We start from the raw sequence: 17,834 nt of genomic DNA, 5'->3' as shown, positions 1-17,834 counted from the left end.
AAGTTGTTGGACCCTCTTTTGGTCAGTGGCATCAAGACATGGCCTGCTTTTGGGAAAGGCAGGGTAGAGAAACAGGTCCTCCTGTCTCACATGCAGGGAATGCTCTTCAGCAAGCTCTATTCCTGGGTTTCAGAAACCCTGATAACTTTTGTTTTTTAATGCAATTAATGATTACTTTTGCAGAAAACCCATGTTCTACTAAATATCAACCCAACCCTCAATTTAAGTTATTTTATTTTCTCAAATCAAAAGTTATTTATTATATTACTCTTCTTGCTTTATTTTGTGGCATTAGAAACAGAAAAAATGCTGTCCTTCTGGTTTTAAATGTATGCAGATAAAACATAGGGAAGTTAAAGTTCTACAAAGGCAAGGCAAGGTGCGAAAATCCAGAAAATTTTGCAGCTACTTCCAGGAGAAATTTTCATTCTAGAAGAAAACATAGAAAGATAAAGAGTTCCTTAAATAGGCTTTGCTCCAAGAGAAGAAAGCCACACTTGGAAACATGTACACATCCACAGCCCTATGGATAAGTCTAGGTGTGTCATTTCGCTTTGGGGTTAAAGTCTTAGTTTATTTACGTGGAATAAACACAACAAAATCAGGTCCCACTAATCATGCAAGTTAATTCATAACCAAGTAACCCAGTGTCTTCAATACACGTAGTTATTTTGATTTGGCCAAGAACTACATTTACCACTTCAACAATAATTCTTTTTTGGGGTGGAGGGGTACTGGGGATTGAACTCAGGGGCACTCAATAACTAAGCCACATCCCCAGCCCTATTTTGTATTTTATTTAGAGACAAAGTCTCACTGAGTTGCTCAGTGCCTCGCTTTTGCTGAGGCTGGCTTTGAACTAGTGATCCACCTGCCTTAGCCTCCTGAGCTGCTGGGTTTTTAGACATGTGCCACTATTCCTTGCTTCAACAATAATTCTTAACATTTAAGATTTTGTATCAAACATTCTTTCTAGGAGAGACTCATGCATCCCTGATATTGAATACAACATTGTTATCTATATGTGTTTTCTCAAGGAAGATAATCATAGTTTACATCATATGTAAAGCTAAACCTCATCCCAAAATGTTAACAAGAAACAGTAAATAAACAAATTGGGATATTTTAATTATTAAACAAGATGAGGAGGAAATATTTAAAAACCTAAAATACCCTTATTGCAGTAAGTATATCTCTCCTCCCTATTACAGTATAGTTTTCCCCACACTATCATGACATCAACTCAAAAATAACTTTAGAATTTCTGCTTTGCAGATTCCAACTATCCTACATGATCTCATATGGTTCCAGGAAAGGGCTTCTACATCTGAAAATGCTTCCCTATGTGCTTCAAAAATATATAAAGTCATTTCATTAAGGGCAAAGCCATTATTCTTCAACAAGTAATAAGGTTTACAATGCAAATGTCCTGGAACATTTTAAGTAATGCATTAAAAGCCCCACGCTGTGGTATGCCTAATGGTGATCAGACCTTTCCTGAAAACAGTTCTTGGCTCCCACACCAGAGCCAGTCCAAGCCTGCTGTATCTCTCTTAGGTCAATTTCCAGTGGAATGGATTCACTTCAGATAAACGGGACCATGAGATGAGAATGCCCAGGGAGCTTACCAACCTCCTCCTTCTAGGCTTTACATTCAAAGAGAGATGACGCTGGAAGAAAGGAGAATTCTGTGAATCAATTTCTCTCAGTACTCCAAAAATCTCCACAAATAGTTCAAAGTATGGCCTCTAGTTTTTAGCAGCAACCTGTATGAAAACAGGAGTCTAAAAGATGTCTCTAAGAAACACAAAAAATAGAATGGGTTGAACATTGGAATCTCACTCCCTGAGCTGGTTGAATGTTGATACTGAATGGATAAGTGAATTATCAGGGAAGCTGTAGAGAAAGGCATTGACCTCAAATATCTTTGTTGTACTTTTTCTGTATAAAAAAATTTAATTACTCACTCTCTTTATAAGAATATTTTGAAGACATGGTCTGTCTTCCTTAGAAACCATTGTTTCTCTGCTTTGTATGTACTATCCACAGTATGATATTTCTCTTTTATACAGCGATGGTGGTAGTAGATAATAGTTGAAATTTTAAGTGTGTTTACATGGTAAACAAGTGTTAGCAACTCTGTTAGTCTGGTTTGTTTAAGCTGGCCTGTGAAATGTACAATCCACTACACTAGAGAAAAGAAAAACTGATAGGGCTTAATTAGGGCTGCTAGATAAAAAACGGAAGGAACAGATAATTCAATTCTTTTCTTTCTTGCCATAGTGACTATTTATTTTCAAAATATTTATTTGACACAAAGCATATATTCAGAATGTGTAGTGTGATTATTTAATATGTGTATACAGAGCCAAGATCAAATTAATTAAGCCCTCCATCAACACTTATAGTTACCCTTATGTGTGTGTGTGTGTGTGTGTGTATATATATGTGTGTGTGTACATCCTGAAGACAGAAAATCTGCTCTCTTATCAAATTTTAAGTATACACTAGTATTAAATATAAATCACATGCTGTGTGTTAGGTCTCCAGAATTCATTATTCATCTCATACTGAAAGTGTATATCCTTTTGCCAATATCTCCCCATCCTTCCCACTTCTCCAGCCCCCAGTGACAACTGTTCTAATCTCTGCTTCTAGGAGTTGGAACTTTCTGATTTCCACATATTAATGAGATCATGCAATATTTATTTTTCTGTGCTCAACATTTCACTTAGCATAAGTTCCTCTGGTTTCAACCACATTGTCACAAATAGTAGGATTTCCTTCTTTCTAAGGCTGAATAATAGTCCACGGTATGGGAATGTTTATCCATTCATCTGTAGATGGACATTCGAAGTTCTTCTGACTCTATGCTACTGTGGATAATACTACTACTAACATAAATGTGCAAATATCTCCCTGGGCTTCGATTCTTTGAGGTATAAATCTACAAGTGGAACTGCTAGTTCCATGGTGGCTGCATCCTTTCACTTTCCCACCAATAGTGTACAAGGATTCTACTTTCTCCATTAGCCATTGTAGTAAGTAAGAAGTGGAATTTCCCTGAGAATTTCATAGCATTTCCCTAATGGCTAGTGATGCTGAGCATCATTTTTGTGTGCTAATTGGCCATTAGAGTATCTTCCTTAGAGAAATGTCTATTCAAGTTCTTCGCCTGAAATATGAATTGCAGATAAATAATGAGTAATTGTCTCAGTTTAGATAGCCCTCACACAATTTTGACAATATAAGTATATTTGAAAAAAAATGTGGTATTTATCTGAAATTCAATTTTCACTGGGTGTCCTGTGTTTTTATTTGATAAATCTAGCAACAGTAGAAAGTGAGAACTTCAGCAGATCTTAAAAAAAAATCTTTAAATATTTCACAATTTTGCCAAGGTGAGCTCTGAAATAGTTCAAGGTATTTTTGTGAGTGTTTGGTCGGTAGCCCTGCTTTATTAAAAAATTTGTAATTTCATTTTGAGATCCTCTAGACTAAATCATTTGAGCTTCACAGTCTTTGTGTAACATTATTGGACTCCCTTAATGAAATTATAACTCAAGCAAGATATTTCATTCTCTTGTAGTAAATTAGCTTGGGCCGTTAGAGTTCAGAGAGAGCAAATCCTTCCCTGGGTTTATTCTTCTTGTTTGGTAGAATGCAGAAGGAGCAGGCGTTTTATATTCGGGTTATTTATTGTTCTCTTTGTGTGAACATTATATTGTTGCCTGTCCCTGTTGGAAACAACAGCTGTTAACAGGCTTCTGAATGAATTTCAATGTGAACTCCCCTGGCCTCTGGATAGCTTGGCTAAGGAGAAAACAGGCTCAACCTCAGGAAAAAAAAATAAAAATAAAAATAAAGGATCAGGTTTCAGGCTGCGTCCAGATGCCTGAAGGCTAAGGGCATATAAAACCACCAGTGAGCATTTTCATGAGGAAAAAATATCACACTTCGATCAAGGTATACAGTGCCAGTGGGAGCCCCCCTGGAGACAGTGCTCCTCTGTAGTGCCAGAGGCAGACAAGGCGCAGAGTGCAATGTGAACACTGAAGCCCCACTAAAACACCCTGCCCTTAGGGGTGGATACCCTCAGAGGAGGGAGAAAGACATCAGATATCAAAGCAACTAAGCCTTTGGTAGAGCCTTCACCCAGCAACTTGGTAAGAAAAGAATAAGTCACTCTACCGTAAGTCTCCACCACACTGAATAAGTAGTGATGGCATTTCCATCCGTAGCCTTTTAATAAATGTGGTCAATAATCCATCCTGCGGATGCAGGGGCATCAGTGGGCAGCTGAGAATCCCTGGGCTGAGGGGCTCATGTGCTGTGTCTCTAGCAGGCTGGGTTCCGGTGCAGCAGGTTCTATGCACACAAATACTCTCAACTCCTGGCCTTTAACTTAGTCAGTGGACATCCTCCTTGGGCTCCCTTCCTTGATCATTTTTTTTTCTCCCAAAATACCTCCAACCTACAATTCCTTCACCTCTTTGTTTAAGAAGAGTTTCTAAAACTATGGAGGAGACATTTTATTGGTCTTGAGTGGCATTTTCTAGTTTGGTCCATTTTGCCAACTGTGCTGTGCTTGATGCCTGGTACCCAGGATGCTTGGCCACCTTACTTTTGACTTCCTGGCTACAAGGGCATTGACAAAGCACAGTTCTGGAATTGCATCCTCAGCATCCGTCATACTTGGCCATTTCCAGGAGGGATTGTCCAGATCCCCTGCCCTCACTATTTTTAGGCCCGTCTGACCCCTCTTAGACATCTGCTCAAACGCCCACTAGGTGACATGGCTATGGTTTTAAAAGCCCATTATAGTCATGCATTTCAAGCCCCTAAAAGAAATTCTCCATAACAAGGAATAACAATTGAATATAATATAATAATTATAATGAGGAATAATAATGGTCTGGTTCTCTATAAATTGTGAATTGTTTTACTCACCTTAGTTCCTCTCTGGGATGTGACCTTGCTATGATGGGCTCTGGCTCACCCACCTGGTAAGTAGATGCAAGGTTGCTACCTGAAGACAATTATTGAAAGTTTTAAGGGACATGGAATGAGAGCAGGGAAGATGCCAAATATAAGCGAAGAAAGATGGAAATCATAAAGTTTCAAATTGAATGGAGAGAGGAATTTGATAAAATGCTGTCAGAAATTCAATAAAAGACAGAGCCAGAATGAAGTGTCTAAAACCAGAACGACCTTTCCACCTCCCTTGTCCAACCCCTCGGTAATAAGAACATATGAAAGCATTGAGTTCTTCTGAAACTCGATGTCAAAAGTGCATTTCCTATTCTTCTCTTTCCAGACAAAGTAAGCATATTGTCCACCTTCCTCGCTCCCTTCAAGTACCTGAGCCCCGGCACCACCAACACGGAGGACGAAGACAATCTAAGTAAGCGGCTCCCTCCCCTCTGCCTCAAAGTGTGGAGATGTCCTTGCTTGATATGGGGGGTTTCCTGCACTGTCCCTAAACAGTAAGATCCTGGGGACCATGTGAGAAGGGCTCTGATCTTCCCCAAAGCAGGAACTCTGCTCCCCTCCTGCCAGGGAAACCCACCCTCCTCTGCAATGCCATCCTTACCTGCAAGCACCTCCTCCCACATAGTTCTGTCCTCACCTGGAATCTCACACTCACCTGAAGGCCATGATCACCTGAAACCCCATCCTTACCCAGAATCCTGTTCCCACTGCAATTTCATGTCTTACCTGGACTTCCACCCTCCATTCTTTTGTGGAGTTCCATATTTATCTGGAATCCTATCCTCACCTGGATTCTCACCTTCAGGTGCATGCTAATTCAGAGTCTTGTCTTCACCCACCATCTCAACCTCACCACGTCTCAACTGGAATTGCACCCTTCACCTCACCTGGGTCCCACCCTTACCTTGGGGTCAGGAATATATCAGTAATTTCTAAGTGATAGAGGACCCCAGGGATTATAGGAAATAATCCAGTTTTCTTAAACCATCTCCTTCTCCCTTTCCTTTGTTTTCCTCTTCAAACCAAAAAAGAAAAATGATTCTAGTGTCTTAAAACATGGTTTGTACCGCTATTGAACTAGGAAAGAGTTGGACTTGAGGCTCTGTGTTGAAACAGTTCTGGTGCATGAAACTGGAGAATCGCCAAATCAGAAGTGTCAGGGTCCTATTTTAAACAAAGCCAGTTTAGAAAAGGTATCCAAGCAGTCTCTTCTGCTCAGCTCAATAAGGACAGCCAGAGTAGACATTGCTGGTGATGTGTGTGTGTAAGAGAGAGAGAGCTAATCCTGGGAGCACTTGGCTTGCACTAAACTCTCCTCTCACTTGTAGCATATTGTAAAGCATTTAAAAGAGGCGGACAAAACATTCCCAACCATATGAACACCTTTTTTGAATTTTAATATCACCTAACAGATGGGCTACTTTTTCCCAACTAAAATGAGCTAAATTGTGCTTGTTGTGGGTTAGAGAAGAAGCAAGGTGGCTGCTAGGGTTGTTGCTTGGAACACAAAGAAGCCATGGCAAGGATTTCCATGGGAATGTTGTCCATCTTGCCATCAGTTTTTAAGAATCGCAGCACACCTGTGTGATGGACAGCCCCTCTCCAGTACTAGTGATGGAACGCAGAGCCTTGTACCCGAGAGGCAATTGTTCTACCACCAAGCTATAACCCAGTAATTTTTTATTTTGAGACAGAGTTTTGCTTTGTTGCCCAGGCTGGCCTTGAACTTGCAATCCCCCTGCCTCAGACTCCCAAGTAGCTGGGATTATAGATATGCACCACACACCCAGCTCAGACAACATAATTATTAATGCTAGTGAAAACTGAGTTTATTTCCCTATCTTACTCAACAAAAGCAAAATCATAGAATCACTCAAGGTTAGAAGCAGAGCAAACATTCATGATTATAGACTTGGATTCCTTCATTTTCTGGAGGATCAAGTGAAGGGATGGGGAACAGGGGAGGACTCCCCTGGAACCAGACAGGGACTCTTAACCCTGACGTCAGGTCTCCTTCCTCAGCAAGGCATGCAGTGAACACATGGCTATTTATATTATCTCATAATCTAAATTGGAAAATTTCCAGATCAGCCGGGTTATTGAGTTATTTCAGAAACCTTTAACACATGGAGAGAGAAATCTGAATGCATATGCAGGTGGGGTGGTGTTCTGACGCGTGGGCAACGCTGTGTGGGACTCTCATGGCAGGAACTCCCGCTCTGCCTAATGCTGTCTGCTGCTGGAGCTGCTGGAAGCCTGGGGGAGTCCAGTCTCCTCAGGAGAAAAAAGAAGGGAAGTGGCGAGGGCTAGAGAATGCTGGGGAAGTGGAGAAAGTGGTTTTCAATGTACAGAAACACAGAAGCCACCCTTCAATAGCAACCAGAGGCCCAAGACCTTGAGAAATTCACTGTCTGGAGCTTTTGCAAAGTTCCTGTTCTGCTCCGGAGGTGTTGAAAAAGTGACCCACCATGAAACATCCCCCCCACACCACTGTCCCACAGCAGCAGACAGACTCCCTCCTGCTGCCCGCACAGTCGGGAAAGCAAAGCCTCCTGTGGGCTCCAGGCACTTGGGATGCGCTCCTGCCCTCAGACTTGCCAGCCTGGCAAACTCGGACCGTGAATTTCTCCTCTCGGAGCCTCAATGCCTTGTTTGTAAGATGAGAGTCGTCAGCTCCCTAAATTATGGAGTTGAGGAGAGGCAAGGACTCAGAAACTTTCAGTCAAGATTGGCTAATGCTCATAATTATACCTGTTTCCCCCTAATAATAAATAAATTGATTTATTGATCAGTAGGTAAAGACTTAGAGATACAAATAAATTCTAATTGTTTAACTATATGTTAAAATGTTTTAGAAATGCTTGGGAATCTCATTTTCAATCAATGGATTGATTACCCCCTTTTATATAGATGCTGTTAATTAAGTTAGAAAATGTTATTATCATGTTGTTTAAGATAGACCTCCAAATGAATGGGGCCTACCTTAATAGTTCCCTCTAAGTATTGTCAATGAAATCCTGCTGATTTGCTGTCTGAGTGATACTGGAAAATGGAGAAAGATGTTGTGGATGTGATATGATGTGTGTGTGTGTGTGTGTGTGTGTGTGTGTGTGTGTGGTATTCTAGTGAGTATGTGGAGGTTTGTGTGATGTGCATGTGAACATGTAGGATGTGCATATATGTGTATGTATGTGTGCAGGGGGACACAGGTACATGGAGAACACACACGTGATCCTGCTCTGCAGCCTCACATCTTGTGCTCTTTCATCCTGGCGACCTGGAGTGTCCAGGCTGCTCTGATGTGAAGACAGTTCATATCTAACCATTGCATGGATTCAATCATTCGGTAATCTGCTGTGCTTCCCTGCCTCTGCCTGGATCCCTGGCAACCTGGCATATATCACAACTCTTGCCTAAAGGTGTGAGTCACTCGTCTTAAAGGCACTGAGAGGGGTGGCAGGGAACAGGGAACCAGGATACACACAGCACATACTCACTCTACCTGAGGGCAGCGATGTCAAGGAGGGTCCTAGAAGCCAATCGGCAGCAGGCTGAGTGTGGGCTGAGAGATGCCCATTCAACACCATGCTTTCAAGATCCACTGCCTTTCCTCATGAGCTCTGGAAACTTTCTCTTTCCAACACTGGCTCCCTCACCTCTGCTGACCACTACCCAGAGGTTGAGATTCAACCCAGATACCCCACTAGGAATGACCAAGATCAAGACTTCAGACTGGTCTCAAATCCCACACCTGCACCCTTGGGGATCTGGTGGAGGGAGTCTCCTAGCCTGCCATAGCTGCTTACCCCTGAATAGTGCACACTTGCAGTATGGCTTCATGGGGTCATGGATTATCTGCCAACTGTCTATCCTGATGCATCGTCATGCTACATGTCACCAGCAAATGCCAAGACCAGGTTTCTGTCTGCCAACCCAGCCCAAGGCCTCTGGGCATGCACCCTCACATGTCAGTTTTCTTGTGCACCAAGTCCTCCCTTCTGTGTGAATGAAAACCCAAGCCACCTGCCACTCTCCTACCAGTAAGCCCTGCCACATAGAAGAAGGGTTGTTCCTTTTTGTTAACTGGGGCTGCTTGGCAGCAGAATAACCTTCACCAGGAACAATATTATCTCTTCAAATGTAGCGTGGCGCCTCGGATGGCTGGTTCTCTGGAGCCCTCCTGACCTGGCAGACACGCCAGTGTCATTATTAGTGATGCATGTGATCCCAATGATGCCAACCCATGAAGGGAGCCGGGTGTGCATAATGACCAGGCGGTGGATGCTGGTTCACAAGGGAGCCAGAGAAGGAGGAAGAGGCCCATAAATAAATTCACAAGCGAGTCCAGGCTCCTGCACATGCAGCAGATGAATGATAGTAGTGAGGTGCCATCAAAAGACCCCGGCCACCTCCTGGCATCCCCACTTTTGAATGATGGCAACTCAGGTCACCAGACATAACACAATCCCAAAGAATATAATTTCACTCTGACAGTAAAATTTAGCCACAGGTATGCCAATATCAAATTTTGCTCTTCCTCCCCAAAATGCAATTCTTTTAGTATATTAAACCTTTAAAGTTAGCACTGTGTTTGCTGACACTTTTTGTCAAATGAGATAATGTGCTTATGAGGCTCAGGAGACAAGTCCATGTGTAAGAGAAGCAGAATGGAAATAATTTCATTTTACATTTTCCCGTACAGATGCCTCCCCGACTTAGACATTTTCTTTTAGTGCCTGGCAGGCTTCAAATTGCTCATGATTGTCCTATTACTGCTTGTGGTATTTATCTAATGTAGTTTGAAGTTATTTACCTGCCTTTTTTCTAATTTCCACAATGGAAGGACATATGTAACTCTCTAAAAAGACCTTATAGAAGTCACAGTTCACAGACGTCTCCTGTTAATATCGTCTTGTAGAATGAGACCATTTGCCAGTGTATCTAGGCTGAAGGGACTGTGGGCACTCAGGGATGCCACCCACCTAGTCTCAGTGGGGGTGGATTTCATTACAGAACGTGTTTGGAATCTACTCAAGAATTTTCCAAGGGAGAAGAAATGTGGTATGAGCCCCAGTGGGGCAGGTGAGGTTGGAGGTTGGTGGAGGGGCCCTGCCCTACTCCCACTCCCAGAGCCTCCCATCTCTGCCTCCCCACCAGAGTGGGTGCCCACGCACATACACAGGCTCTGGCTATGTCACATCCCAGATGCTGTTTACCTCCTGTAACCCTCTGTGGGCTGGTAAGAAGCAATGGCTTCTGGCCCAAGTTAGTGACCCCGAGAAGCATTCCAGGGGCTATGGTGTGTGTGTATGTGTGTGTGTGTGTGTGTGTGTGTGTGTGTGAGAGAGAGAGAGAGAGAGAGAGAGAGAGAAACAGAGCCAAAGAGGGAAGCAAGGGATGGAAACCTTTACATGAATCCTAATGTCGGCTGATGTGACAAGTGACCCCAGTCTGCTGGCTCCACTATCACCACCACCAGTAAACAGGCCAGTTCCTTACAGAGCTACTTCCAACTCTAACATCCTACGAGTCTATGAGTGTCGATTGGCAAGAATAAGAATTATTTGGTAGAATGAATTTCAGAGATGAATTAAAAGACTCAGGAATTCCTCTATCCTCTTATGAGCTGTCCATCTGAATTGTTCTAAGTGTGCACATGTGCACTTTCAGAATCACTTTCACCGCAGAAATCCCTCAAACCCCACCATCCCAGAACCTCTGGGAGAATCCCAGGCCACTGTGCTTCATGCCCTCAAAGGCTGTGGAGAGTGATCACCCAGCATCCCAACAGCAGAATGCGCATCTGCAGCTCCTGCAGCTCCCAACAAGCCCCAGGTGGAAGCTTCTGTTTCCAAATCACACAATGGGCTCCTGAGGTCTTGAAGCCAAAATGGCTGAGTTCTCATGGCCAGCATGTGGGGAAGGCAGAACCCCACTGCTGGGCTCCAGGGACAAGCAAGCCAGCTCACCAATCTGTGCCATGAGGTCTGGAGGCTGCTTCCTGAGAAAAGGTCAAGCCTCTGGCAGCAGTGGGTCAAAACATAAAGAGCAACAGCCAGGGAAAGCACAGGCCTGCATGAGACAGCTCCAGGGACTAGAATGGAGGGAACACAGTTGTTCCCTGGCCCAGCCCTGGCAGGAGGAAGAACAGAACCATCTATCTGTCAGGCAGACCAGGCATGCATGAGGCAAAGCTGAATTTCCTTTTTCTTGTCTTTTTTATCGTATTTATTTCACGTATGTATGTGTGATATGATATTTGGGCACACACACACAAATATATATACATGGTGAGATGATTACTTCAGTTAATCAACTGACATATTCATTTCCCATATCATCACGTGTGTGTGTGTGTGTGTTAACCGGACCTTAAATCTACTCTTAGCCAATGGGCAAACACCTAATCCACCAGAGGCACCCTTAGAAATTCTCAGAGAAAGCAGAAAAGGTGCAAAGATTTGTGACATACCTCCAGGGAGCAGTTCCCATGCAACAGGAAAGACAGGAGCAAGCAAAAAGTCCCCAACGTCTCTTCACAGCCCAAGTGTAGCTTGGTGTGTGCACAGACCCCCAAGGACAGGAAGTAGAGGACTGGGCTGGGAGTCCCCAGTGCAGACACAGCCCTCTGCGTTCAGGTTCTAAAGCACAGGGATGGAACTCAAGCATGTGCAGCGATAAGTAGCTTCCCTCACCCACATTGACAAGTGAGAGCTTTCCTGGTCTCCTGACCTTTTATCTGTGGGTTATTATATATGACCATTGGGTGTGGGAAACCCATTAGCTAAATGGAGAAAAAAACAAGCATAATTTCCTGGGTCAGAGGAGGGGAGTGTGATGTATTTAATGCCTTCCGGATGGAAGAGGAGAATGTTAACCTGTAAAATCAGACAGAGTAGGAGGCCTGAGAAGACCCTGGGGAGGATTGCTGCAGCAAGAGCCTGGACTGGCCACCAGGTACTGGGCTCCAGTACCTTCCAGCAGCTTCGCAGCAGGGGAGGGTCACCCTATGAGGTGGAGCTCAGTCACGCCCTCTCCCAGGGCCTGAGGTGGTACTGCAGGAGGATTACAGGTGTCTGTGCTTCTCCCACTGCACCCAAGTGGCCTGAAAAGAAAAGACTAAGTTTTTGCTTCCTATGCACTGGTGCTCAGCAGATTCTGGCTAGTGTTTGTGAAAACAAATGTCTGCCTTGCTGGTCAAGACAGAGACCGGGGCTTTGCTGTGTGAGAAGCCAGTGCTGCTCCCTTGGCCATGTAGGAGGGAGTGGGAGGCTTTCCAGGTGGTAGACCATGATCTCCAACCCAGCACACCAGAGATGAAGGAATGGCTCACCCTTCTTTATGGGGTATACTAGAATTTCTGGAAAAAATTGATGGAGAATTTCAGCAAGCAAATACACAGGGAGAGAACAAAAGGAAACAAATGAGAAGTATCCACCTCACCATTTCCTTGCTAGTAGCAAAAATTGACTGTTCCCTGCTTGTTCACCTTACAGGAAAATACTATTAAAATCCTCACTCATGACCTCCCACAAGCCTCATAGGCATAAATGACTAAGGAATCATTTGCTCTCTCACCTGCTGGACCCCAGACCCTGTGGAGCAGTTACTGAGCCTCCTCACATCCCGAGGCTCCCAGGACAGAGACCAGAGGCCAGGCCCCAGCTGGCTTTGCCACACTCGCTGGGCTCAGAGGTCCAGTTAGAGCATGTGGGCTAGGGTGTGTGGGCATGTGGGAAAGGGCATGTGGGCCCATGGAAAGGATGCTAATCTCTCTAAACAAGGGTGCCACCCCTCAGAGACTCTAGCTAGGGTCTAGGTGGAGACCAGAGTCTGTACCCTCTATGGGTTGTTATTAATTACTAAGACAGGGCTCCCACTCCAAAGTGGTTTATGCCATAGAAAACTTCAATTATAGCTGTCATAGGATGCCGAAAGCTTAGGGGAAAAGCATTGTGCTGTGAGCTCCCTTTCTCTAAGATACAACAGAGGTCATCTGATATGCTGGCCACTTTAATCACACTAACAGTCTTACTCAATCCCCACATTGTAAGAAATCAATAAGAAATTAGAGCACTCCAAGCAAGTTCCAGACAATCTAGTGTGGGGGTTTGGGAATTGTATTGTTTGTTCCTTTTTCCATTTGTAAGTTCAGTTTGGAAAATCACAACAGCACATCTGATCTGCTCCCCTTTGGCTTGAAATACCCTTAATGGTACACTTCCTCAAAGTGCATAATGACGAACAAAAATGGTCAAGGTTCAATGCTTGCTATTTATTCCTACTGAAATGGATTGTAAATGAATGTTATACACCTACAACTATAAAGTTCTCAGATGCACACTTTTGAGTAAAATAACCTCCCCAAACTTACTGGTTTTTAGAAGCAAATTGATAGAAACGAGAATAACAGAAGCATTCACAGTTTAGAAAATTAATCCAACAAGATCACTTTCAGAGCAGAGCCCAGCGCCTCCTACTGGCACAACCTCCTTATAGAGACCTGTGAGACTTGTAGTTGTGTGACAAATAGCTTAACCTGGACTAAGAGCAGGCAGCACACCCGGAAAAGAACACACTCACCTATCAGCATAGCTCTCGAAGTCACCTGATTTTCAAAGGCATCTTTTGTACCTGGGAAATTGTACTTCTTTCTTTACTATCCTCCAACAACAATGTCACAAACCAAGGAGTGGGGAGTGCCTATGTGTCAGCGGGTCTCAACCTGATGGCTTTCAGGCTGCGTGAGGGAAACCTATCCACATGTGAACATCCAGAATTTCTGGAAAAAACTGATGGAGCTGTGGGTTAGCTATAAAAATCACCCTCAGTTTCCACTTGCTTAATGAGAAAAGTCTCATTCACAACCTGCCACAGAGACAAGACCTCCCAGTCCCTGAGAACACATCTAAAGGGCATAAATGAAAATGTGTCTGTGGTCCTGCCTGACCAGGTCAGCTCACCTGGTCACAAGGGAGGCAGACTGTGGCCTCAGCTTTCTCATGATCTTCCAAAGAGCCCCAAAAAGGGTGTCACTATACAATGGCCAAGATAACGAGGAAACTATTTGGTGTCCATAAAAATCAACTTTGTAGCCACAGCACAGATGAGGGCAATCTGTGACTCCTAGGATTGAATCATATCAGCCAGTTACTAAGCTGCACAGGCTTTGTAAGCTACTTTGCCTCTCTGATCCTGAGTTTTCCCACCTATAAGATGGTGATTCTACTACCCAACCCAGGGCTGATGTGAGGAAGAAGAAACATAGCAAAGTCTGGAATAAAAGAAAACAGGACGGCTCACTACCAGAATTCTCAGGGTATTTTACAGCAAACTTGAGTTTAGCATTTCAGAGGCATACTCCCCAAAGAAGGGCACCAGGCCCTCAGGAGGTGATCTGGTAATTCACAAGTGAGATTTTCTAAACAAAACAGCTTTATCAGGAAAAGTGGCCCAAGATGGCCAGTCCAGAAAAATTAAATGATCTCTAAATTCATCCATCACCTACAGTTAACAAGTAATGATTTTGCTAAATTTACTCCAGATAATGTTTTGTAAAAAGAAATAAAACATTACAGATACAAATGAGGGTACCCTCTGGCCTCTCATCCCATCTCCTTCCCTTCCTTCCCAGGGGGAAGTTTGACTGTACCTTTATTATACAGGTATCTATCTGCAGCTTTACCACACAAATGTGATTACATGAGCAATAGATAAAGTTGGTGTTCTTCTCATTCATATTTATGATATCCTACTCTGGATTATTTTGCAAGTTGATTTTTGTCACCTAACATTCATTTCTGAGATTTATCTGCATTGAGGCATAGAGATATAGTCCATCAGATATAATTGCTATACATTTTTCTGTAATATGATTATACTACAATTTATTGCTATTCCTCTAACTGTGGGAAATTCAGGCATTTTCTAAATTTTCAATTTTGCAAAAATACACTGCAATGAACATCTTTGTTAATCTCTGTTTCCATGCATGAAAGTGTCTGTCAGGTGTATCCCCAGCAGCAGAATTGCTGAGTAGGTTATGGACCTCATGATCCTCATTGACTGCTCCCACAATGCCCTCCAAAGGAGTTGTACTTGTGCTCTCTGCCGCTGACCCAAAGGTGCATATCCTTCAAAACACTCTGGCATTTTTAGTCTATTTTCAATGCTTACCTAGCTGGATAAGATGGCAAGAATATCAGGGGCACAAGTCCAGGCAGCAAGCAGGGTCCCTGCTGTCACCACCAACCTGGTTGCCTGGAGCATCCCCAACTGTCCATTCAGACCCATGGTTCCCACCCCATCACATGGACACATCGACTTTTTATCTAATACCAGTGCAGTTCCCAGAGGATGACGGACTTGGTGTGTATGCTGAGTTTTCAGAAACCCCAGGCAATTCCAGTAGTAAGAAGCCATGCCCAGCACCTGTGGCCCTGGATGAAGACCATGGGTTGTTCCTCCAGGATGGAGCTAGGAAACACTTTTTTGGAAGACCAAGTAATAAATAGCTCATACTCAGGGTCATGTGATCCCTGTCACAACACAGCTCTGTTGTTCTTACTTGTAAATGGATGGTGTGCTTTTGCCCACAAAATGATCTACCAAAACACGTGGTTTGCTGTGTGCCTCCACTTGGTTGGCTCCTAGCCATCCCCTCCACCTGAGGCCTCAGGGGACCCCGGCCTTTCTCACCTCCCATGTGAATTAGGGACCATGTCACCAGCAGAGTCCTCTTCATGGGGTGCTAGGGGTGTCACAGACATCAGGCACTGATCCTGGAGACCCTGAGAGCAAGTGAAAAGGGAAGGAGGGTCTCCTTGTTGTAGAAAAGGCTTTTGCTGTTGCCCAAAACCCATAGACAGGAAGAGCCCTGTGTCTTTTTCATTCTGGGGAGGTATTGGCAGACAGGAGGGAGGGTACATGGGCAATGACATCACAAACCGCCTTCGGAGCAGCTGGTGGGGAGCCATGAGCCCACTTCCCTCTCTCTGCTTCTTCTCAAACTCAGCTACGAGGTCCCCAAGGATGTGGATCCTTTCTTCCATGGGCACCTGGTCCCCACAGGTGAACTCATTCCTCACATTCATCATAGGCCATTCCTTAGAGCACACTTCACAGGCCCTGCTTATGGTACTGATGGCAAGAACTTCATAGGAATGGACTTCAAGTTTCACAATATGGTCATTAGTAATAGTATCTGTCACGAGTGGTGACCTGCCAGTGCCCTAGGTCATGACTAATTTGTTCTCACCTCCAGGTACCAGCAGCACTGAAGTGAAGGAAAACCGCAATGTGAGCAACCTGGGAACCAGGCCCCTGCCGCCAGGGGACCGGGCCAGAGGAAGCACACCCAGCATAAAAAGGAAAAGGCCCCTGGAGGAAGGGAACGGGGGCCACTTCTGCAAACTCCAGCTGATCTGGAAGAAGCTCTCATGGTCCATGACACCCAAGAACGCCCTGGTCCAGCTGCACGAGCTGAAGCCAGGCCTGCAGTATCGGATGGTGTCCCAGACAGGCCCAGTGCATGCCCCGGTCTTTGCAGTGGCTGTGGAAGTAAATGGACTCACGTTTGAGGGCACAGGGCCCACCAAGAAGAAGGCCAAGATGCGGGCAGCAGAGCTGGCACTGAAGTCCTTCGTGCAGTTCCCCAATGCTTGCCAGGCCCACCTGGCCATGGGCAGCGGCACAAGTCCATGCACGGACTTCACCTCTGACCAGGCCGACTTCCCAGACACGCTGTTCAAGGAGTTTGAGCCATCGGCACCCAGCGAGGACTTCCCAAACTGCCACCCTGTGGACACCGAGCTGCTCTCCACAGCCTACCGGCAAGGGCGGCTACTTTGCCACACTCTGGACCTCATGGGACAGGCCAGGCCAGACAGGGCCAGACCGGCCCCCGCAACCCTGGGTGAGAGGAACCCAGTAGTAGTGCTGAATGAGCTGCGCTCTGGCCTGCGGTACGTGTGCCTCTCAGAGGTGGCCGAGAAGCCTCGCACCAAGAGCTTTGTGATGGCCGTGTGCGTGGACGGGAGGACGTTCGAAGGCTCAGGACGCAGCAAGAAGCTGGCCAAGGGCCAGGCCGCACAGGCCGCCCTGCAGGCCCTCTTCGACATCCGGCTGCCTGGCCACACCCCCAGCAGGAGTAAAAGTAACCTCTTGCCACAGGTGAGATTTCTCAGGTAGCTGCCTGCAGGTGGAAGGATGCTGGGATGGATGTAGCTGGGGCTCCTTGCCATGATGGGGGAGTGGGCAGGCCCCTCTCCTCCTGTGGCTGTGAGCAGAGTGCATCCCTGAGCGCTGGCTATCCTAAAAAGTCTCCCCTTCCTAACCTTATTGAGAGCAATTTCCAGGCTTTTTGGAGAGAGAGAATCATGAGAATAAAGGAAATAAACAAAGGAATAAATAGAGGAACAAGAATGTCAACGCTCCAACTTAGCAGAGGTGATGACGGAATTCATGAAGCCAGGTGATTTTTACCATGATGACACCACATGCCAGGGAGAAAGGGCAGCCAGTGTGGGGGGGACTGATTGTCGGGGCCCTTCTCTCCCCACTGAGAGGGTCACACCACAGGAAGGGCAGGCTTTGTTTGCCAGGCCTCTCAGTATCTCAGGAGGCAGGTGAAAAGAGCAGGAGGTGATATAGGTGAGTTGTGTGGGCTTCTGGTTGAGTTTCTAGCCAGGGAGCCTGGAGAGACCAAGCAGGTGGGGATTATTCCATTGGAGGCCAGTGCCTCGGGGGCCATAGGGGCATGTCAGGTGGGGGCTCCCCCCAGGACACTGGCGGAGTCTCAGAGTCAGAGGGCAAATATGTGCTGGAAGGCAGAGGACGTGGAA

The 17,834-nt window shown here is 45.2% G+C and overlaps 1 protein-coding gene across 4 annotated transcripts in view; it reads left to right on the top strand.

Moving 5' to 3' along the window:
- The window catches only part of Adarb2 (adenosine deaminase RNA specific B2 (inactive)), a 476,030-nt gene that overhangs the window by 312,403 nt on the left and 145,793 nt on the right, over positions 1-17,834 (top strand). For 3 of the 4 annotated variants that reach the window (XM_071619878.1, XM_027948041.2, XM_071619877.1), the window contains exons 2-3: positions 5,318-5,404; positions 16,256-17,163. In XM_071619878.1, coding sequence (XP_071475979.1) covers positions 5,318-5,404; positions 16,256-17,163 — 995 coding nt within the window. The remainder of the gene's footprint in view (positions 1-5,317; positions 5,405-16,255; positions 17,164-17,834) is intronic. The other variant, XM_071619876.1, reaches the window with a different exon arrangement.

The sequence above is a fragment of the Marmota flaviventris genome, chromosome 12 (genome assembly GCF_047511675.1).
Source record: "Marmota flaviventris isolate mMarFla1 chromosome 12, mMarFla1.hap1, whole genome shotgun sequence".
Classification (NCBI taxonomy): Eukaryota; Metazoa; Chordata; class Mammalia; order Rodentia; family Sciuridae; genus Marmota; species Marmota flaviventris.
The sequence above is the reverse complement of the archived record's forward strand: the minus strand, read 5'-3'. Positions and strand labels throughout refer to the sequence as shown.